Source organism: Monodelphis domestica, chromosome 6 (assembly GCF_027887165.1).
Source record: "Monodelphis domestica isolate mMonDom1 chromosome 6, mMonDom1.pri, whole genome shotgun sequence".
Lineage (NCBI taxonomy): Eukaryota > Metazoa > Chordata > Mammalia > Didelphimorphia > Didelphidae > Monodelphis > Monodelphis domestica.
In genome coordinates this window covers 234,724,624-234,749,211 of record NC_077232.1, presented here as the reverse complement: position 1 = coordinate 234,749,211, position 24,588 = coordinate 234,724,624, and the positions used below count along the sequence as shown (strand labels likewise).

Genomic DNA, 24,588 nt, shown 5'->3' with positions numbered 1-24,588 from the left:
AACCCTTTAAGGTTGGCAAAGCACTTACAAATATTATATCATTTGATCCTTATAACAATACTGGGAGGTAGATATGATTGGTATCCCATTTTACAGATTAAGAAATTGGATGAAAGAAAGATTATGTAACTTGTCCAGAGTCACACAGTTAGTAAATGTCAGAGGTTACATTTAAATTCAAGTCTACTTGCACTCCAGGTCTAGAGTTCCATTTCATAACTTAAGAAAGTAGCAAGAAAAATCTTATATAGATTCCCTTCTCCTCCATGTGTAATCTCTAAGATTGCTATGTAGAGTTTGCTTCATGGATAAAGGGAAAGATAGGAACTTATAGGATCAGATCTAGAAGGAGCCTCACCTCTAAAGGCCATTCAACCCATTCTTCTCATTTTTGAGGTGTGTGTGTGGGGAGTGGGGATGAAGAGAGAGAGAAAGAGTGGGAAGGAGGGAGAGAGAGAAGGAGAGGGAAAGGGAGAGGGAGAGAGACAGAGACAGAGACAGAGAGAGACAGACAGACAGACAGAGACAGACAGACAGAGAGAGACAGAAGAGAGAGAGAGAGAGAGAGAGAGAGAGAGAGAGAGAGAGAGAGAGAGAGAGAGAGAGAGAGAGAGAGAGAGAGACCCATGGAGTTGAAACTATTTGCCTAACATCATCTAAGAAGGAAGAAGAAGGATTTGAACTGAGGTCCTGCAAGAATACCCCGGGACAAGTAAGATGAAAAAACAATGGTGTTTAAAGGGAGCACTCTAATGAGTTCCCAAGCCTTTTTCCGTTTTCTTTTGCAGGTGAATAAGAAGCTGGGCTCTAGATCGCCGCTATGAGGCGCTGCTGGTATACAGCGCCCGAGATTGAGCCCCAGTTCCCCTGAAGCGTTAGGACCAGGTCATTAACGCTAGATGTCACCTGGAACTGTGGGGGACGAGGAGACAGCGACGAGGACTCTATAAAAAGAGATTGACTCGGGTAGTTGTGCACTCTGGGAGAACTTGCCTAAAGCTGGAAGGTTGAAACAGCCAGGAGATTTGGAGAGGAACGGGAGCACCCCGGGGGTGGGGTGAGGTGCAGCTTCAGCTTCCTAGCAGGAGGAGGAGAACCCAGGGCATCAGAAGGGGGCAGCTTAAGCCTCAGAGGAGGAAGAGGGAGACTTGGGGGACAAGAAAGAGAACCCCAGGGGGCGGGTGCAACTTCACTTAAGCAGACAGATGAGAGAGATCCCCAAGGAGAAGGGGGATCCCAGAAGAGGTTCAGCTTAAGCCCTCAAGGAGGTGGAATGAGACTCCGAAAGAGAAGGGGTGCATCCTTAGCCTTAAAAGAGGAGGAGGGACCTCGGAGAGAAGAAAAGGATTTCAGAGGGGGTGCAACTTAAGCTTCTAAGGGAGAAAGAAAAAGGGACCCAGAGGCTGCTCAGCATTAGTTTCTGCTTAGTTCTAGGCTACAGTGCAACAAGCAGTCCAACTCCGTCCCCATTCCTATTCTGTGTTGTGTATTTGCTGAGACTGGAGGACTAGGAAAAACCCGAGTGACTCTGGAAGTTGTCCGAGGAGATTCTACTCCCAGAGAGCGATGGAGATGCAGGAACTTGAGACAGAGAGAGACTCTGTAGTTCTATCCCAGGAAAACAAAATGATGGAGAACAGCAGCAGGCTACTCAACTACACCTGGCAGGATCCCAGCCAGGCGGAGGGAGCCTTAAAACGATCCGCCTGGGTACCTTTTACTCTTGCCTCCGTCCTCATCTTTACTATTGTAGTAGACATCTTGGGCAACATCCTGGTCATCCTTTCTGTGTATCGGAACAAGAAGCTGAGGAACGCAGGTAAAAATGACTCTTGGGAATCATGTGGGGAATGAAAATATAAAACTCAGAAAAAGTGGGTGGAAAGAAGTAAAGGTGAAAGAGGGAAGGAATTCTACAGGAGAAGAATTCCTAAAGTTTTCCTGTCCCAGCCCTAGAGTGAACCAAACTCTGCTCTCAGTGGATTTTATCCCCCCTACCCCACCCCAACTTCTTTTGGTCAAGATAAAATTTTACAGATACAGCCCACTCCCTTGGTTGATTGGTCGGTCTGTTCCTAGGTCTGTCTACCTACCTACCTAGGTACCTACCTACCTACCTACTTACTTATCTATCTATCTATCTATCTATCTATCTATCTATCTATCTATCTATCTATCTATCTATCTATCTATCTAGTTTATTTACTTTGCCTGAAGGCTTTCCAAAGAGTTCATAGATTTCAGTAGTAGTTTTTTTCTTTATGGTGTACAACTCTAAGTGTTCTTTTGCAAGGTGGTCTTCAGACCACCAAAAGAATTTCCCTTTAAATAAAGCAATAGTGTTGTGGAGTTCATTAAACTGGTAGGGATATCTTGAAGTAAGATCAGCTTAGTTTACACCAGGAATTTCTAACCTTACCTTTGTGTGTCCATGGGTGTGCGGGCCGGCATGCGGGTGAAGGACACCTGTGGCAGACTGATGAGAACTCTGGATATCTTCATAGAATAATGTTTTTAAATGAATATCAAAAGTTTTTTAAGTTTATGGATCTGGAGTTAAGAATTCTTGCTCTAAACTATTTCCACAATTTGAGTTGTGTATTTTAGTCATTTGGCTTGAAATATAAAGTAATATTTACAAATCTTAATTATTTATACAAGAAAAAATGCAATATATGGGTAGAAGAAGCCACAGGGGGCAAGAATTCTGTCTTATTTAGTTCTGTTACTTCTCCCAGGACTTAAATTTTTGTTAAATAATAAATCAATGGATAAATGAAAGAACTATGAAAATTCTTTAAATGCTTCATTTATAACATCATGACTATGCCAATAAATAATCAATTTCTTTTGGGAGTTTTCTTTTTAAATAATCATGATTGCATCAAAATGGGCATTTACATGTAATGTTTGTGAATAATTTTTTTTACTAGAGTTAGAGCTGCTTTTTCATTGAGCAACTGAATACAAATGATTTATCTCAGGTAAGTTTCTGCAAACCATTCAACCACTAGAGAAAACTAAATATTTTGGAATCATATTTTTTAGCATTGTACACTGATGCAATATTTTCCCTTTTGTGAGAGATTATAAAAGTGAAGATGTCTGCCTCTAATCCAACAAATTTTTACTAAATGCCTACTCTGTGTGAATGACATACTAAAATGTTGACACTATACAGCAACTCTTTTAATAATTTTTTAATTTAGTTAAGCTCATCTTGTTATCTCATTTGAACCTCACAAAAACCCTCTGAGTAAGTCTTACCCTTTTTACAGATAAAGAGTCTGAAACAGAAAGGGACACACAACTGATGGGATATTTGAGTGCAAATCTTCCTAACTAAAGATCTGGCATTCTAATCCTTACACCAGGCTGTCTCCTACCCAGAAAAGACATAAATGAAATATCCTGTTCCCTTAAAAGACTAACCATGCCCCTGCCCTCCCCCCCTCACCACCACACACACATAAAAAAGCCTACAAAGGAAATGAAGGTGACAGACAGGACTAGCATATGTGGACATATAGAGATGGCTTCATAAATAATGAGGCACCTAGACTTAGCCTTGAGGAAGGTAAAGTTTCTGAGAGGGAGAGTAGACAAGACATAACCTGCCTTACAGATATAAGGGAAGGTTCCATGTGAATCCACAGAAGTATGTGACAACTTAGACCTACAACTTGCTATTTATTGCACCTGGGATCTTTTTGATATGGGTGACTCCTTCTATTCATGCAGATTATAGCTTCAAGACTTCTCATTTTATGCAGTGCTTTTCTGTGCCTCCCATTTTAACCCACCCATAGACCACCCAAGAGGTCTAACTCTATACAAAATGAAAAGAGAAAAATCGCTTTTCTGTTTTAACTGAGTATTAGTGTGATTGTAAGCTCCTTGGAGACAGGAATGATTTAGCATGTTGGCGAAGGCTTTGACATTATGAGCACTAAATAAATACTTGTACAATATTCTGGGAAGAGCTCTATGGACTTCACTGACATGAAAAAATGGTTAAGAACTTCTGGCCTGGAGATTAAGTGATTTGCTCAGTATGGCAGAGACAGTATGTGTCTGAGACAAAGTTTTAGTCTTGTTCTTCCTAGTTCAAAGGCTAGCTTTATATCTCAAAACACTATACTGCCTCAGCTACGTGAACTGCATGGAAAATTTTACCTTTACAAAAAAGCTTTAATGATTTCCAGCTAACTTTTATCACATTTAATTTAAGAATTTCACAAAATGTTTTTTGTTACAATAATGCTTTCCTGAGGAGAAATATTCAATGGCATTTTGATTAGGAAAATCAGAAGACACGTATATCTAGTTGCCTAGCTGGGACGTTACCTACAAATGTCCCACTTTGCTTTCTGGAATGATCATTTTTTGAGGACAGTTTCTAATATGATTTTTAGACAGATGTAGTTATTTTATGTGACTCATCAAAGACTATTATGTAAAGTCTTATTGCTTTTCATTCTCTTTATTCCTGCTGGATTTACTATGTGAGCAATATAGATGGATGGCTGTGGACAGAGAAAAAAGAACAAAAACCCTGAAACACTTGGCTTTAGAATTTGAACTTTTCTTTGTAGACATGATATGAATCATCTAGGAAATATTTAGTGCACTTGTTCCTGAAATTTCACTGAAGGATCAAGTTTAATTTTCTTTAAGGCTACACAAATCACAGAGCCTCACTCTTTTTTGCTATCATCCAGGGGCTTTCTGGAGGGTGGAGTGGGAGTGGGGAGGAGTTCAGAGTTTGGGGCTGAGACAGTATGAGACCTTTTAGTTGAGGATCCTGACCCTGGAGATCTGAGTTCTTGGTTTTGTTCTGCCTTTAATTAGTCATTTCTTTAAGCAAGTTACTTAACTGTTCTGTGGTTCAGTTACTTTATAAGTGTATACAGGGAAATCTGTATAAAAGAAATGTGTCAATTTGGTTCCTGAAATTTTATATAAGATTCAAATTTATTCTCCAAACATAGAAGATGAAATCATGTGTTATTTTTTTTACTAAGAAGGAATTAAAGTTGATGGATTGAGAACTTTATGTAACAATCCATGGGATTAATATAATGTATTCACACAAATTTTTTTAAGATTGTAGCCATAAGTGATTTCAAAGTTTATTTTAAAGTTTGGAAATCTGTGATTGAAAATCTGTCAGTAAAATCTCTCTCTACATCTCCAAAGAAAAAAATCATTTTCTTTATATGTGGAGGAAAACATCATATCATCATCATCATCATCATCATCATCATCATCATTATGGCACTGTGCTCTGTACTGAGAGGGTAAAGTTCTGGATATGATTTCAAGACCTGGGTTCAAAGCTCACCTCAGACATTTACTAGCTATATTCCCCTCGTCATGCCATTTGATCTCTCTTATAATCTCAAATTTCCTCAAATGAAAAATGAGGACAACTATTTGAATAATGAAGGAGTATCATTTCACTGCAAAAAGTAGAGAAAATAAGATGCAAAATGATTAAATTTGAATCTAATTTTAAAATCTAATTAAAAATTTCAAATGAATATAAATATTTCTGAGATATTTTCCATGTTTAAAAAGTTATAGATTTTTTTGAAAATAAATTAGCATATTGCACTCATGAAAATGGTTGAAGTTAAGAAATATAACAAATAATAAGTTTACTCTTAATTTCCACACAAACATTATTTAATCATCAATTTATATGCCTCAAATTAAAATAAACAACTTTTGAGATAACATAACCCATCTGTGTCCCAATCCTACATTGATTGACAGTGACAAGGGCAAACAATGTGATTTTGAGATTTGACAATTATCAATTCAGATTTCACCTTGTCTTTGCCAATCATAATAAATACTCTCTGGGTTGTTTCAATGTTAGTTAGATCAAATTCACTCTACTAAATCACTTTTCTGCCCTTTGATTTGATTTTACTAAAAAAAAAATTCCTCTACTTAGGTGAGAGTTAAACTTAAATATATCCACTAACTTTGACCATTATATCTTTGCTCAGTTCTCATCCCCTTCAGTTCCTCCCCATAACAGGATGTGCCCTACAATTTGGAAAAAATTGATTATAAGACTAGGATTCTGCCTGGCTCTCTTTCCTTATGATTTGATTGGTCCATAATTAATCAGATAGACTTATGCAGATCAAAATAGTTCTCTCTATACCTTCTCATCCTGAGTAGTTCTATGTGTACTCTTCCAATCTTCTGTAAAGTATATATTCAAAACAATGGAAACATTTTCTAAGTTTACACATAAAGTCAATACTCAGTATTTGTCCATTTAACATTTGGAACTTCAGGCACTCAAATGATTTCATTAGTAATGAACGTCACTTCCGATTTGGCAATTGTTTACATATGTGGCTATATGTAGTAGAAAAAAATAAGAAGCTTGAAGGGCAAGTTTATTCTACCATGATAAAGAGCTCCCCATGCATTTGTGGCATATTTTCCTTGTTTGCCTTTAAAACTCAAGCTTTGTGTTGCATTTGTTCCCCAGGCAAAGTGTAGCACAAGTCCTTGGGGCTCTGATCACCAAGTGTGGAATGTTGGTAACATGGCTTAGTGAGAGAGAAATTTCATTCCTACAGCTGCTGTTGGTCTAATCACCTAACTGGCTGTAGATCTCCAAGTTAAACATCAAGTTGACTTTGCTATAGTTTCATACTCAAATAGACATGAAGTAGAGATTCCTGAAAGATTATTTCATGCTGACGTGTCCTTCACAATTTTCTATACCATCTATCAGTTGTGAAGGACAGTGTTGGAGATGATGAAGAGACCTTGTCATCTCTGATAGCAACAACTAAAGTGTCAACAACTCCCCCCTTAGTTTTTGAGACGGTGACCAAGGTAGAGAGGTTTACAGCAGTTCAGTGTTCCATATAATACCCTCATACCACCTTTAGACACAGTAGAAGGAAAGATTCAGGTTAAAATGCCGTAATTTTAAGAATTTTATTTGCTGTATAATATTTATATTACTGTAAATTTCATATATTCTGAAAAGTAAATATTGTCTGAAATTCATTATTTTATTTTTATTGAGATGTTGCACAAAAGATCACAGAGTTCTAGGGAATTACTAGTGAAAATGTATTGCATGTTACCAATTTTATTTTGTGGACTGTATTTTTATAGGCTGTTTTATAGTTACTATGTTAGAAAAAGTGAATTTTATAATAATTAATGTTTTGTCATAAGGGATTATATGCAGAAAAGTATTTTCAGCAGTCTATAGCAAAGGACTACAGGTTTTGGTGGTTGCAGGAACTAGATTTCATATTTCACATAGGTTCCATGTATTTTGCATTTTTGACTTTCACTCCATTTTCTAGAACTTTACCCCACAAAAAGTTGAGGAATGACTCTTTGTGTCTCTGTATGTAATATTATATAATATGCTATATATAAAGAACTACCTATGTGACCCTGGGCAAGTCACTTAATCTCTGTTTGCCTCAGTTTCCTCATCTGTAAAATGGGGCTAATTCAGAGTCCAAATGCAGATTGAAACATATCATTCATTATTCACTTTGTTTTCCATGTTTTATTTTTCTCTAGTGTAAGCAATATGCATTTTGTTTTACAACATGAACAGGGAAAAATGTATATATAACAACATATATATATACATATATATATATATATATATATATATATATATACACACACACAACCTATATAATATTACTGCCCCCTTGAGGAGAGGGAGGTGTGGAAAGTGGTGAAAAAAAGAATGAGATGCAGATTTTTGGACATTGCTAATAGGAAAATTTGTTTTTATTGAATAAGTATATTCATTATAATTTGTTAAATATTGACAATAAATCATATGTATTATATTATTGTTTTGTTACATATTATATTATGTTCTATATAAAAATAAATGATAATTCAAAAAATGGGGCTAATAATAGAACCTACTTCCCAGGGTGGTTGTGTTGTGAAGATCGAATGAGATGTAAAGTGCTTAACCCAGTGCCTGACACATAGCAAGCATTATATAAATATTAGCTATCTTATATGCTCTTTTATTAAGCTATGACTATGTGCCAAGTGCTAGGGATATAGTAAATGTGTGTGTGTGTGTGTGTGTGTGTGTGTGTAAATCTCCAGGTGCTAGAGTACTGTCATTTTGCTGTCTCTTTATTCTTGATGTAAGATTGGCTTGATGCATGCAGGGTAGCTTGTGTAAGAAAATACTGCTAACTACCTGTTATTCAGGATGGTTTTCAAATGGGTAAGGAGGTGATTCACAGAAGAGAAATCCCAATTTCTGTTTCCAATTTCCGTAGCATTTCAACCTCCTGCTCTCTTTGTTTCTCAGTTTGCTTAATGATAGGAATTTTTCTTTCTTAAATTATGTTTATGAAATCTGAAGTTTCTCAAGAGAATATTGAAAATCAGTTACCAAATCCTGGCAATATGTGTTCAGTGAAATCAGAGGTGATAGCTTCTGGGAAATTAAGCCACATATTTGTTGAACCTTATAAAGAGCATGAGATGGGAAAGGAAGTACTTTCCCCAAACCCTCTGTTATGAACTGTGTTTAGAAGAAAAACAAATCAAGAAGTCATATCCCATCTGTAAAACTTATTAAAGGTAATTTTCTACTGGTATTTTCTTTTTGTTAATTGCAAAACAGTATTTTTTCAAGGGAAACATTTTACATGAACCAGCCTGAAAATATATTGTGCATGTCTGTATACAAAGAGATTTTTATAATTCAAAGAAACTCTTGAAAAATGTGAGATCAGTAAAATCAAAAGTATTTTGGCTGTACTAAGCACACACCTATAGTCCTTGGTGCTGGGGAGTCTTAAGGGTGATAGATCTCTTTAGTTCAGGTATTCTGAACTACAGTAGGATTAAAGCTGATGAGGTGTCTTTACCAAGTCAACTATCTGTAGCATAAGCCCCTAGAAGCAGAGAATTACTGGCTTGCATAAGAAGGGGTGAACCTACCCAGGTCAGAAAAATAGAGCAGGTTAAATCTTCTATGATGATCACTGTTGAGATCTGGCCCATAATTGGCTGCTACACATTCAGCCTGGGCAATATGAGAGGCCAAATCCCAAGAAACAAACAAATGAGTGAATGAATGAATAAACAAAATTGAAGATATTTCACAGGAGGTTAAAATAGGAGCCAGCTAAATGGTTCAGTGGAGAGGTCAGACCTGAAGATGGGAGGTTTAAGATTCATATTTGACCTCAGACTCTACCTAGTTATGTAACCCTGGGCAAATCACTTAATCCCAATTTCTTAGATTACAGTTCTTCTATTTTAGACATGAAACAGTATTGATTATTAGAAAGGAGGTAAGGGTTAAAAAAATACTATCTATATGTCATCTTTGCCTTTGACTATCTTCTTTTTTAAAGAGATAGAGGAAGTAATCTTATTTTTGGAGAATTATGAGCACTGTTTATTTAAAATGTTTTGCCAATGATCTACTTTTATATAGATAGTACTAAAAAAATCTGAAACTTTGGATGTCTCAATTTGATTACTGATTTGGGGTTTGAAGGGATTTTGAAGCCATCCAGTTTATCTCTTGAATTTTTTTTAATTTAAAACATTTTAATTTAATTTTTTAATTTAAAAAACCCACTTCCCTTTTTCTTTATTCCCACTGAAAAAAGAAGGAAAAATCTTTGCAAAAATATGCAAAATCAAATATAACCAATATCCACATTGGCCATATCCACTCACTTCTCTGTAAAGAAATGGCTAGAATTTTTTATTTTGATTCTTTTGAAGTCATGACTGGTCACTAAACTGATCAGAGTTCTTAAGTCTTTCAAAGTTGTTTATACATTGTTATAGAGAAAATATGGCATAATGGATGAAAAAATTGGCTTCAAAGGAAAGAAGACCTTCTTTTGAGTTCTGCCTCTGATCCATGATGGATATGTCACCTGTAGTACACTAGGTGACTCTCTAAGACTGTACTTTATAGAGGAAGTGCTGATTCACATAGGTAGAGTTGCCTTACCTGGGAATTTCCTACCTTAACAAAATCAGAGGACCCAGTTCCCTCTTTCTAACTCTATTTTAAATGCCCGCATATCCAGGACTGACAGATACTCACATATATAACTGTGAAATCACTAACAAAAGCCTTCCTTGCAGTGATAGGGATCACAGGTCATCCATGCTTGCCAACTTCATGTGACAGCTGTTCCTGTCTTGTCATAAATTTTCCACAAGGGGTCCCCCCAATGTTCTGGGGTCTTTCTCACTTTCTTTTGACATCTCCCACATAACTGTGGTGACTTTCCGCTGTTCATTTCCTATTCCTTACCCCTCTCCTATCCAGATCTTCTTTTTGGATCACATATTTCTTTACACAACTTCTCCTTTATAACCCATCACTTTTAATGGGTTGCAGCTTGCTCAGGGCCATTGTGTATTTCATGTGTTACTGGCAAGCAAAAATATTGTAATTTTTAGACTTGTCCATAATTATCCATTCAAGAAAGAATCAACTTTAGAATATTTAGATTTCCTACTTATGGATAACTTGTTGGCCTAAGTGAAGAAAAAGGGATTTTGATAATGAAGATATAGTTTCCATCACTCAGAACTTCGGAATCACCGTGGTTATGTCCCTGAGGGTATGAAATGTTATGGAGTCTGGGAAAAGGTTTGTGGAGAAATAAAGGGAGATGGAGTCTGCATACATTCTCTTCCTTGAGGAGAACTTTACAAAGTGGGTATGAAAAACCTGGAAACTGCCAGGAAAATACCATAAAATCATAGCTTTAGAGCTAGAAGGGGCTTTGTGGTTACTCATTCATTTTTAGTTATGTCTGACTCTGTGATCCCATTTGGTATTTTCTTTGCAAAGATATTTGAGTGGTTTACTATTTTTTTCTCCAGCTCATTTTACAGATGAGGAAAGTGAGGCAAACTGGATTAAGTGACTTGCTTGGGATTACACAGATAGTATCTGAAGCCAGAGTTGAAATCAGAAAGAGGATTAGGCCTGGGACTCTATGCTCTATGGTTTCACTTAGCTGTTCCATGACAGGGCTTTAGAAGCCAACAGTACTGAAGAAACTGAGGCACAGAAATTATAAGCAGAATTTCCCAGAATCATATAGCTAGTAGGTATCTGAGGTACTATTTACATTCAGATCTTCCTTACTTAAAGTACAGTCCACCAACCATGGCATGCTCCTTCCAGGATCTTGGAATAACTTCTGATAAAATGATCTGGGACTCTGTATATATAATCAAAATTTAAGACAACCAATAATTGTTCTAGTTTTTCTCTTTCATTGTTATTCTAGAATAAATTTAAAAAATTCAAAATTGTCCACCTCGTCATTCCTTAGAGTGAATAAAGGTATTACTATGTGATTACCATCCTGAATCCTTTACAACTGTTTATTCATCTTAAAAATGTAGTTTTAACTCGTTTTTATAAGGCTTGGTTTATCCTACATCTTTATTTTTGTGTTCACTTTTTTCTCCTTCACATTTTCCTCTTCCAAGTTTGAGTTTCCTTCTTTCTTAGATTTGAATGCTAGAAAACCCTTTTGTTCATTATCAGAAACCATTAGATAATAAATTTAGAACTGGAAGAGAATTTAAAGGCTATAGAGTTTAACCCCCTAATTTTATGGAGGAGGAAACCAAGATAGAGAAAAGTTAACTGACTTGTCAAGGTTCATAGGTTTTAACTGCCTGAGGATGGAATTGAGTCCATGTCTTCCTGATTACAGGTTCAGTTCTCTATCCATTGTTCATTAGAACTGTAAAGCACTTTAGAAATAATCTAGAGCAATCTGCTTGCTTGGAATAGGAAACTGAGGCACAAATGAACAAGGTGATATAACTACATGGATATAACTTGGATCTTCGAGTGCTAGGATTTTTGTATTTATCCATCATGTATTTCAGCTACTCATTTTGCTTTTGTGGCTATTGTATACCTTTTAATGTATTATTTATATGTATTATGTATTATTTATATTTATGCCTGTTAATGTAGTACTTGAAAAAGGCTTTTATTTATGCTTTAGAAAACATTACTTTCACTTTGCAATGATCCTCCAAAAGAGTACCCTTCCTTTGAACAAATTAGCACTAAGAAATCAACACGTTATTTGTGTCTGAATATGCATACCTTATTTGGTACCTATTGTCCACTTCTTCTCTACAGAGAAGCAGAAAGTATTCCTTATTATGAGCCCTCTGAAATAAATATCAGTTACTACATTTATCATAAATATAAAACCATTCGAATGCAGTTTTTATTTATATTCTTGTGGTCATTGTATAAACTGTTCAACCTGCTTCTACTTCCTTCATTGCCTACTTCTGTATTATTTTATCATGTAACTATATATAAAATATTTCACTTGTTATAAAGAATAAATTCTTATAAAATTCATTTGCTCTTGTGATGTCAGTGTAGAATACAATCAATTTTTATATTAGTTTCTATGTATAGTTACAAGTTATTTTTATATAAAATGATTAGTATATCTATAAAGTGTTACTCAAAATGACAGATCAGTTTGTAGGTAAACATAAAATAGTAATTTTGAAGCAAACAATATATCTTCATGATTGTAACTGAAAGCTGCTAAGATTGTGGAGCCATTTGGACCACTTTGGATTTGTTTCCTAATAACTTTTCAGTTACTACTAATCTAAACAATGAGAGCCATGGAAATCAATTTAGACAATAATTTCTTCCAAAAGAAGTCAAGTTTTAGTCAAAGTCAGTTTAGTAATTCTGCCAAAAATGATGAGAAAAAGTTAGTTTAATATCTCATTTTCCCTGCCTTGTTTGTAATTAGTGCTTCTCTTTTTAGATGTTTACTAACCATCTCTTTTAAGGTCCATCCTTTGATTCCACCCCTCCCCCCAAGAATCCAAAATAACTAAGCATTCTGTGGTATGCAAACTATTTTTTTTTTATAATCAGGACAACACTGACCTCATTCCAATCTTGTGGTGACTCCTGTTTTCCATGAACTTTCACATTTTGCTGATAGTGGCTCTGATTTCACATCTATTTTAGTATCTGAGGGTATAGGTTCTGTGAAAAAACAGAGAGATAGTTGGCCTGGTAGACAGAGCTAATGACTTTGAGTCAGAAAAACCTAGGTTTGAATCCTACATCAGACATTTAACTAGCTAAGTGATTGTGAGCAAGTCACTTAAATTTCTATGTGCCTTAGTACCCCCCTATGTAAAATGGAGATACTAGCACCCACCTTACATGGTTTGTTGCAAGGATGAAGGGATGTAACATTTAAAGTGCTTTGTAAACCTTAAAACATTATGTAAATATTAGCTATTAGAGGTGGCTTGATTGTACCATGGGCAACTAAAAATAACTTTATCATCTTCAATATTTTAAAATTAATTTATTCAAATTTCTTTTCAAATGAAAAATTCTTTTTCTGTTGAATATTTTTTGTTTAATCATTTTTTCAAACAATGCCTTCTTTAATGTAGGGAGGGGAAAGAGGAAAGGAGATACCTGGGAATTTTAATGTAACAAACAAATAAATAATAAAATTATAAATTTTATTGTGATTTAAAAATCAAATAATTAAATTTAAATTTAAAAACAAAATGCTATATGTATATATTCTATTTTGACGTGGGTCAGAAGGAGGAATAAGCAAAGAATATCAAAACCCAAGAAAAAAGCAATATTAAGCCAGGTGAACTTTCTCCCTGAAGGAGGACTCTGTATCTCACGGTATTATCAAATGTTTATTGGGAAAGATTGATAGTGTCCTCCATGACATATCTGACTCCTGTTCAATGACCTATTGTAAAATCAATTTCTTCTCTCTTTTTTAGATTGAAAATTCCTTGAGAGTAGTGACTGTCATTTCATCTTTGTTTTCCTGTGCCCAGCATTGTGCCTGGCACATTAGACTTAGTGAATAGTTTTAATATTTATGCACTGACATTTATCTCAATCTGCTTATATTTTTAACTAGATAACCTCTTGGAGGTACATATTCATTTATTATCTCATTTTTCAATAAATATATTGTTGTTTTTGTTCTACTACTATCTCATTTCAACTTAAAGATGTACCCACTCACAACCATCTCTTCTCCAAGTTCCCAGTTCTGGAGAGAATTGGTTTTGATGTGAGCACGTATAGTCAGAGTTTTGTTTTGTTTTTCTGAAAAAAAAAATAGAGGTTTTATTGGGCAATGTGATCAATTTGAGTCAGCAATATAATGTGAGAGCCAAAAAAGCTAATGTGATCTTGAATTGTGTTAAGAAGCACATATACTAGGGCACCTAGGGAGCTCAATGGATAGAGAGCCAGACCTAGAGATGGGAGGTCCTGGGTTCAAATGTGACCCCAGATCCTTTTTTAGTTGTGTGACTTAACCCCAACTGCCTAGCCCCTATCATTCTTCAATCTAGGAACCAATACTTAATATTGATTCTAAAACAGAAGGTGAGTTGTTGTTTTTTTAAAGAAACACAAATTTCAGGAATAGAGAAATGATAGTCCCCATACTCTGCATTAATAAGACTTCCTCTGGAGTATTATATCAATTTCTTGAGTTCTGCAGTTTCAGAAGAAGATTGATAAAGTGAAGACTACCTAAAAAAGGGCAACAGGATGATCAAAGGCCTTGAGGCCATGATATATGTTTAGTTTGGAGAAGAGAAGAATATTTTCAAATGCTGCCAATAGAGGAGGGTTTGGTTCTTGAGGACAGAATCAGGAGCACTGCAGAGGTTGTGAAGAAGTAGTAGACTTAGATTTGATGTTAAATTAGAGCTATTCAAAAGTTGAATGGATTGCCTCAAGAGGCAGATGGTCTCTCCTCCTTGGAGGTCTTCAATCAGAGGCCCAACATCTTGTTCAATGTGGGGAATTCTTTTGTGTATAGATTCAAGTAGATGGTGCTGAAGTCCCTTCCTACTCTCAGATTCTATTATTCTGAAATTCTATGACTATACCCAGCATGTAGAGGATATAAAAACAATTTAAAATCACCAACTCATTAGGTTTCACCTTTTCCTTATGATGGATAGCAAATAGGCATAATTTCTTCTCATTCTGTAGATAAGCATAAGTAACTAGACTTTATTATAAAATTCAAAAACTAGGGAATTTTTAGAGGTAGGAATAACATCCAGAACACCCATTATGTTTTTCTAGTACTTTACTTTAAAATTATAGTTTATACTCTTTATGCCACTGGTACTGGTTGCATGAGGCACCTAAAAATTGTATACTGCCATTTCAGGAAAGGATTCCATGAAGGAACAAGAACCAAAACCCAAGAAAACAGCTGTCATATCATCTAGTTCATCTTGAGGATTCGACTGTTTGTTAAAATAAATGTTATGAATATTTTTTAAAAGTATATACAAGTACTATGTAGTCAGATGGTAAAGGCAGAAAAAAAAGTATATACAAGTATATACAACAAAACATTCAGTCTGTCTTTCCCACTAGAGGACATTTTTTTTCTTTTCACTAGAGGACATCCTAATGAGATCCCCACTCCAGGCACAGATGTGTGGTTGGACCTAGAAAATCACATAGACCCAATATATTTTCTCTCATGTATTTGATTCACCTTCACTTGTAGGTGAAGGGAACAAGCATTTATTAAGTTCTTAAAGTTCTTACCATGTACCAGGCATAATGTTAAGAGCCTTAAAAAAGTCTTAAAATACAGACACACACACATATGTAGCCTATCACTGATTGTACATCAAATCCAGATTTGTGCTGAACTCTAGAACAAACAATTGGTGGATGGATTTAGATTTATTGAGTCATTGGCTTGGAAGTGAACCTTATTCATAACCAGAGAAAGACACATCAATTTCTAAGTATTATTTTATAGCACAGAAGTTTATTTTCTAAAATCATTATATTTTTCTTCATTGTCATCACTGTGCATAGTAGGGGTAGGTTTGTCCCAAGGCAGTTAGTCTGGTTTCCCAAGTGACCCTAGGCCATTCCACTTCAACTCACAAGGACCCTGCAAAGGACCATATCTGAGTTACCATTTGTTTTTAGTTCTGCTACAGTGGATTCTTCCCTTATTGTCATCTTCTTTTTGTGTTCTCTATCTCCCCTTTCGAAGCCCCTAGATTATGGTACCTTTGTTTCTTAACATTATGGCCTCTGATGCCCCAGGTCATGAGGCCATGGCCATGTGCTGTAATTGGAAGGGACCCCCAAGACTTCAGCTTGTAAATTAACAAGTGTAGTCATGTACATGAGTGGGCACTGCTTCATACCTCTGTAACACCACCAGAGGGTCTACTAAGAATTAAAGGATGAATCAGGAGAACCCAGACGATTTACCAGGGACTTTGCTGTCCATTTCATCTTGAATTCACATGGGATGCTGAAAATTTGCCTGGGAATTTGGTCTTCCGTACTTGTTTCCATTTGGGATCCATGCTGGGTATTCTTTTTTATGTTCCCTGTAAGCAAGGGGTTGTGTCAGGAAGGAATAGTAACAAAAAGGTAACCAATGAAGCTTCTAAAAAAAAGAAAAAAGGGGTAGGAGATTATGTCATATTCTAGGCATATTGCCCTGACCGAGGGTGTTTCAGTGGATATAGAGATAAAGGGTTGAATACAAGAAATTGATCAGAATAGGAAAGGAAATACCCACCGCTGGAAAGTGTCTGTGGTAGGTTTGGAAGCCTGGGGTTTTCTGTCTCTGGAACTACTAAGCTGTATTCCCTCAGTTTCAGTAAGGTGGTGGAGGGAGTCGTGTCACTAGCGGGTAAAGCAGAAAACGATGGGGGGGAAATGGAGACTATTAGTAGCGAATCCTTCACAGGAAACGCAGTTAGAAAAGTACCTTCCCAGTTCCTCCTCCCTCTCACCTACCTACAACAGGCTTGGCCGGAAAGACTACAGTTCCCAGAACCCCTCATAGCTCCTTCCCTTTCCGTTTCTATTGACTACTACTCCCAGAATGCTCCGCGTCTAACTGTTATAGCTGGAGCGGAGTAACTCCTGGATGCTGACTACAATCCCCACTCTGCTTTGCGCGGGTTAGCTGACTCCTGTAGTTTCCGGTTATGTTGCAGTTTCCGGTATTGTTCGAAGTTTCCGGTCTCCGCGGCCTGGAGTAAACGCTTTTTTGGCCGCTTCTTCTGTGGCAGTCTTTTGTTCTCTCTGTGACTGAGACTCCCACCTCGGACATGGCTTCTTCTAGAGCTTCGGCAACGGCGACCAAAACCCCTACCAGGACTCCTGAAGACACAGCTTCCCCTGTGGTAAAGAAGCCTCATATCTATTATGGCAGTTTGGAAGAGAAGGAGAAAGAGCGTCTTGCAAGAGGGGAGTCGGGGTTGTTGGGAAAAGAAGGAATTAAAGCTGGAATTGAGGCTGGAAATATTAACATAACTTCTGGAGAGGTGTTTGAAATTGAAGAACATATCAGTGAAAGACAAGCAGAAGTGTTGGCTGAGTTTGAGCGAAGGAAACGAGCTCGGCAAATCAATGTCTCCACCGATGACTCAGAAGTCAAGGCTTGCCTTCGAGCCTTGGAGGAACCAATCACACTCTTTGGAGAGGGCCCTGCTGAACGGAGAGAGAGACTGAGAAATATTCTCTCTGTGGTTGGCACAGATGCCTTGAAAAAGACCAAAAAAGATGATGAAAAATCTAAAAAGTCCAAAGAAGAGTATCAACAAACTTGGTACCATGAAGGATCCAACAACCTTAAGACTGCTAGGTTATGGATTGCTAATTATTCACTACCAAGGGCAATGAAGCGCTTGGAAGAAGCTCGTCTCCATAAAGAGATTCCAGAGACATCTAGGACATCACAGAAGCAGGAACTACACAAATCTCTTAGGTCTTTGAATAACTTCTGCAGCCAGATTGGAGATGATCGGCCCATCTCTTATTGTAATTTCAGTCCAAATTCCAAACTACTGGCCACAGCTTGTTGGAGTGGACTGTGCAAACTGTGGTCTGTTCCTGATTGCAGCCTCTTGCACACCTTAAGAGGCCATAATACTAATGTAGGAGCAATTGTTTTCCACCCCAAATCCACTGTATCCTTGGACAAGAAAGATGTCAACCTAGCTTCTTGTGCTGCTGATGGGTCCGTAAAACTGTGGAGTCTGGAGAGTGATGAGCCAGTTGCAGATATTGAAGGCCATTCAGTACGGGTGGCGAGAGTGATGTGGCATCCTTCAGGACGTTTTCTGGGCACTACGTGCTATGATCGATCCTGGCGCCTATGGGACTTGGAGGCCCAGGAAGAAATTCTACACCAGGAGGGCCACAGCATGGGAGTATATGATATTGCCTTCCACCAGGATGGTTCTTTAGCTGGCACTGGGGGACTAGATGCCTTTGGTCGTGTATGGGACCTCCGCACAGGACGATGCATCATGTTCCTAGAAGGCCACCTGAAGGAGATTTACGGCATCAACTTTTCACCAAATGGATACCATATTGCAACTGGCAGTGGTGACAATACATGCAAAGTGTGGGACCTGCGGCAGAGGCGTTGTGTCTACACCATTCCTGCCCACCAGAACTTGGTAACTGGAGTCAAGTTTGAGCCTATCCATGGGAATTTCCTACTCACTGGTGCCTATGACAACACAGCCAAGATCTGGACACATCCTGGTTGGTCCCCACTGAAGACCCTGGCTGGCCATGAGGGGAAAGTGATGGGTTTAGACATTTCCTCTGATGGTCAGCTTATAGCCACTTGTTCCTATGACAGAACCTTCAAACTCTGGATGGCTGAATAGATTCAGTCTGTCAACATGATTCTCTAATTTAGATGTTTAGTCCTAAGCACTCTGGTCAGAAGAAGGGAATCTGGAAAATAGGGATAATTATAACATCTGCCTAACAGGATTGTTGTGATGCTCAAATGAGAAACATTTGTAAAGTGCTTTCTAAACCTTAAAGCCCTATATAAATGATAGCTATTATTATGTTTTCTTATATGTGTACATGTTGTATCAATAGAACTGGTGTTCCTTGAGCACCAGGACTGTTTTTCTCTTTTGTCTTTTATCTTTAACCCCTAGCCCTGTGCTTTTCATAGAGTAGGTGCTGAATATTGTATATACTTTATTTTTCACCTATTTGGGGTTTTCTTAGCAAATATGCTGGAGTGGTTTGGCACTTCCTTCTCCAGCTCACTTTACGGGCGAGGAAACCGAGGAAAAGAGGGTTGAGTGACCTGCCCAGGATCACACAGCTGGTAAGTTTTTAAGGGCAGATTTGAGGCCAGGAAAATGAGTCTTACTGACTCCAGACCCAGCAGTCTCTCCACCTACCTAGCTGAAATATATGCTTATCCAGTTTTTACTCTTGGGCATTGTCAGGAAGCCAGACAAGTAGTCTTTTTGACAAAAAGATTAAAGCAAATGATAGCTCATTAAGGCAATGATAGATCATGGAGAAAGCCAAAGAATAAGTTGGTAAAGAAAATTAGATGCATTTCAAAGTTAATGATGATAGTGATAACCATGTGTCTTGGGATGAATATAAAGTGAAGTTTTTGCCAAGCAAAAACCATGATAAAAAGAGGTCCCAGAAAAGATTAAAAAAAAAAAGAGGAACTGAAAATTGATGAAGAAACATCTGAAGTTCTTGACCTCAAAAATTGCTGACCTACTGTTAAGTGAGGACTTGTTCATTCAGAACTTAATAGGGGGATGCTAAAGCCTGGCCTTGGACTGGGATGGTGATAAAAAAGTTTTTGTCAGCTTGTTTCCCTACTTGTGGGTAAAATTGAAAACCAACAGATGTAGGACATTGGTGATGATTAGGTGAAAGAAAAAAAGACTGAAGAAGTAATTGTCACCATGAAAGAAGTAGAGAAATACATGGAATGTATTACTATAAATGAATTTACTCCTCAATGAAGTAGATGATACCATTTGAAGATAGTAACCAGAACCATCACTTAGAGATGGAGGATATCCTGAAATATGGTAAATATTTCCCTGGTAGCAAGTTTTAATGGACTATGCTCAAAATAGTCACAAAAAGTTCTGATAACATGACTTCCATAGAGCTCTAAAGCACCTTATTTTCTCATCTTCAGCCCTGCCTCTGTCCTACAAAAGGGGAAAAAAACCTTGCTATTATTTGTGTTGTATATGTGCAGCATGTTCATAAACAGAAAGACTTTTGTCCACCTATAATTCCCAATATCTACTTCCAATTATACTGCACAGTTTCATCCAGATCATAGTGTAGTTCTGCTTACCATGCAATGGGCAATTTGAATAGATTCCACAGAAGTGGAGGTGGATTTCTACAGTGTCAATCATCATGTCAAATCTATGAATAATCTGAATGGGAAAGGGGTGAGGCAGTCCACTGTTTAGGGCAGAACAAAACTGAACTTTTTAAAGGAGGGTCCATGCTGAATTGGCAAGAGGCATATGGGAAAGTATAGGGTTTCACAACTAAATGTAAATAGCATCAAGTCGGTCTACTAGGTGCTTACAAACTGCCCCAGTATTATCTAATATCAGGGGAAATTCAGACTTAGACAATCCATACTCCATCTAGAGCCTGAGTCTAAAAATTTGAAAGGCCTCTCTTTTAATGCTTTCTCTAGTCACAAAATGTGATCCTTGAAATTTGTCTATGTTAGAGTAACAATTTTATAAAAAGCAGCATGATTTCCAATGTAATTTGTATGTTTTTTGGAGTAATCCTTAGTGATCAAATGTGGCCACCAATGTGATGGAGAGCTCTTGTTTTGAGGGGATGGACTTTTCCTTCTCTCTATTGTTAAATCCACCCCACTTAGAATAGACCCATCATATTGATTCAGAACAATCTCCTCTGCCCTTCCCATTACATTATTTTGTTCCAGAAGGCATTTTTATTTTTCAAATTTATAAAAAAGCACCCCCCAAAAAGAAAATATATGCTAATTAATTAAAATCGAGAACAGGAAATTACATCAGAGAAACAGTAGTTGATAGTTAATGTGATGCAGTAGATAAAGAGCAAGCCTTTGAGTTAGGGTTCAGATACCATTTGTGACATAATGTGTGACCCTAAGCAAGTCACTTAACAAGGTTAATTTAGTATTCTAAATAATTTTTTAAGAGTATAAATTGCAAAACACATGCAGATATATATCAGTACAGGAATTTTTCTCCCTAGGAGTTCCACATATCAATTAGAACAAGATTTGACCAAAAATAGTAATAAATTCTTCATCACATTTAATGTTAGAGTAAGTTAGTAAAATAATGTGAAAATGAACAATTATGAAAAACTTAGGAATTCTGATAAAAGCAATGACCAACTGATTCCAAAGGACTGATGATGATCTATGCTTTCCTCCTGACATCTGACAGAAGGGTATTGGACTAATATGTAGAAAGACACACATTTTAGTCATAGCCTACATGAGAATTGGTTTTGTCTGACTATACTTATTTGTTACAAAGGTTTTCTTTTTTCAGAGGGAGTGGGGTGGGAGTGAGAAGGAGAAAAAAAATAAATGTTAATTGGAAAAGTATCAATAAAAAGAATTGTAATGATTGAAATTTTGGAGAGGCAATATTTCTTAATTTTAGAATTGTTTATTAACTAACTGCTCAAGAAAATCTAAAGTAGCCAATAGACATTTTTCCACAAACCAAATGGGCACCAATGAGAACAAGAGGGACAAAAGAGACATGAGCCAAACAGGAGCAGCTGGGCAAGAGAGAACTTGAGAACTCTGCTGCAAGTTTTATATACCCCTTGTGACCTCATCATCCAGTCCCTCCTCTGAGCCTCCCAACATATCTCCAACTCCAACTCGTCTCTCAATCTTTCATCACAGGAAGGGGAATGTCCTTATTGAGATCAGAAGACTCCCAACATGTTCTGCCACTTGGTTGACCAACTTGGCAGCTAGTGTGCTGATTTAATCTTTCAAGTGAGTCTAGTGTTGCTGGACCGTGCCCCTAATCCTGTTATCCTTCCAGCTAAACATTGAAGGGAGATATCAACCTAACTCCATATCTTGGGGGTGGGGGGAAACTATAACCTCGGCTTAGAATCAGATGATTTTTCAGGAGGAGCTAAAGAGAAAGTTATTTCACAAAAAATCTCAATTTAATATTAATTATTTTACAGAATGATTAGTTAATAGAGGAACCATGTTGTAGAATCTTTTCTCTTTGGAGACCTAGAAAAACAAGACAATCTATTAGTAATTAGGCAGAGGATTAGGGCTGCCAGGATGTTTAAAAAAAACATTTGTTATATTAGAATACCTAGTTTATTGCCTCTCTTCTCCCCCTCCCCATTACAGAAGTCATAATTTGAAAAAAAAAATTTGTATATATAAAACTATCAGTTATTTCTCTGGAAGTGGACATATATAAATCATTCCTTAACCAATATTTATTTAACCAATATAATGTTCTCTTGGTTCTGCTTGGTTCACTCTTCATCATTTCATGTAGAACTTCCCATGTTTTTCCACAATTAATCTGCTTGATATTTCTTCTGAGGTAGTAATATTCTATCACAATCACATGCCACAACTTGTTTATCAATTTCCCAACTGATAGGCATCCCTCCAATGTCTAGTTGTAATTATTTTGGAGTTCTGACAATTTAATTATTAATCACTAATTAGTCAGTGATACATACTCTGATGCCTCATCATGACATGAGGTAACCCTGGGTCCTCAAAAGCTCTGGCTAGTAGAATATAGGCTCTGGCAGGAAAGGCTCTGTCAAGAGAATATGAATATTGTCTAATGACCATCTGGGCCAATTATAGAGAGGCACAGTACCAGTGGGATGAATGCTAAGGTTGTAAAAAAACAACAAAAAGCCAGCATTAGAGTGAACTCCATGATGGCCATTGTTTTGTGTGTCTGTATGTACTCTGTAGTTAGCCATGTCCTCTGAACATTTGAAAAGGTATATTAGAAGACAGATAATTATATTAATGGCTCTTTTAGTATAGTGAGCTGAACAAAAATTGACCATAATTACCTGAACTGAAATGGAACAAAATATAGAAGATGAAAGTTGTTGTGCTGCTGCTTGTGACATTATTTACAAGTGCTTTTTTAAATCATTTTTTTTTGCTCTGAATGTGCATTAGGTTAATTTTGACATGATAAAGTCTGGATGTGAATTTAGTGATCCAAAGAGAAAGTACTTTTAAAGCTTGATTACTTTATTTTCAAAGATATGTGAAACTGTATCCATTTAGAGTTATGTAGCATATGTACATTTGAAAATATTGCTAATAATCTTATTGGTAATTAAAAATAATTTGCATAAAATGTATAGTTAGTATTATTTTTATTTTGTCTTATGCAGCTGATTTTTTTTAAAAAAGTGTTTTTATGGGAGTTCTATTGAAAAGAATATTTAAATGTAACAAAATCATTTTTCTTTAGCTATTTTTACTTATGTCATAATGTACTTCTTTGATGAAATTATCCAACTAGGGACTTTATGCAGAAAAAAATAGGAAAATTCATTTGCTTAGTTCCTTGAGTGCTCTGCGTTATGCTATTATTCCTATGTAACTCCTTTGGTAGCATACTTATTTATGTTATATTTCCCCTGTTGATGCTATAATCTTTCCCTGTACGTTTCTAAGAGCAGGACATTGTTGATTTTTGCATTTCTATACTCAACATCTAGTGCAGTGCCTTGCACACAGCAGATACTTAATATTTTTTTTAATAGTTGAATTTTTCCATTTTAAATTTTGGAACTATGCAAAGTGACTACTAGATGTCGAGATTTTATAAATTCTGCCAATATAAAAGTGATATTGATTTAAAATGTCCTACGAATCTGATTCCTTTGAAGATTTATTTTTCTTATCATTTTTGTCAGCTCTATTCTAAAGGGTATACATGCAAGTACTAACATGAAAGTGTTTTCTCTTAAGAAGATCACATTCTAAGGGTAGTGATGTGTCAACTAAGTTCCAAAACACAGTTACAAGCCATTAAAGCTGAACATGCACCAAGACTTTGGGAATATCTTTTATAGGCAAGATATATGCAGAGGAGAAGGGAAATCTTAGGGTGGGAAGGTGCGACTTGGAAAGATCTGCTGAAGGTAACCTTTGGGCTGAATCTCTACGGAAGTAAGGGATTTTAAGGGACAAGGTGAAGAAAAATAGAATCAAAGCCATAGATGAAAACCAGGGCAAAGATGTGGAGATAGAAAAGGGAATGACTTGTCTTAGGAACAGCAAGTAAGGCTTAGCTGGATGGTAGGGTGTGTAGAAGGGAAATAACATGTAAGACTAGAAAAGTAGGTTGCAACAAAGTTGTGAAGAACTGATAATGCCAGAGGAGTTGGGAATTGATCCTAGGGGTAATAGGGAACCTGTGAAGATTACTGAGTGAGGAGTGGGGTAAGGGGGTGGTGTGAAGATTGGATTTAGCTATCTCCTGACTGTAACAATGAAGATACTTAGCTCTTTTCTTTATTGTGAAGATAAAATTGTAATCTCCTGATTGTAACAATGAAGGTACTTAGTTTTTCCTTATAGTGAAGCTAGAATTGTAAGCTACAATCTATTTTTAGATTTTAACTACAAAAAGCTGTTA

General features: G+C 36.6%; 2 protein-coding genes across 2 annotated transcripts in view; both read left to right on the top strand.

Annotated features, from left to right (window-relative positions):
• Positions 1–841: 841 nt before the first annotated feature.
• Positions 842–24,588, top strand: part of MTNR1A (melatonin receptor 1A) — a 32,794-nt gene continuing 9,047 nt past the window's right edge. The window contains exon 1 of the mRNA XM_001368216.3: positions 842–1,819. Within this exon, the coding sequence (XP_001368253.1) occupies positions 1,567–1,819 (253 nt within the window). The 5' untranslated portion in view covers positions 842–1,566. The remainder of the gene's footprint in view (positions 1,820–24,588) is intronic.
• LOC100011307 (U4/U6 small nuclear ribonucleoprotein Prp4-like) lies at positions 17,068–23,298 on the top strand. The gene has a single exon (XM_056802983.1). It carries the CDS (start codon positions 17,203–17,205, stop codon positions 18,772–18,774), a length of 1,572 nt encoding a protein of 523 aa, XP_056658961.1. The 5' UTR covers positions 17,068–17,202; the 3' UTR covers positions 18,775–23,298.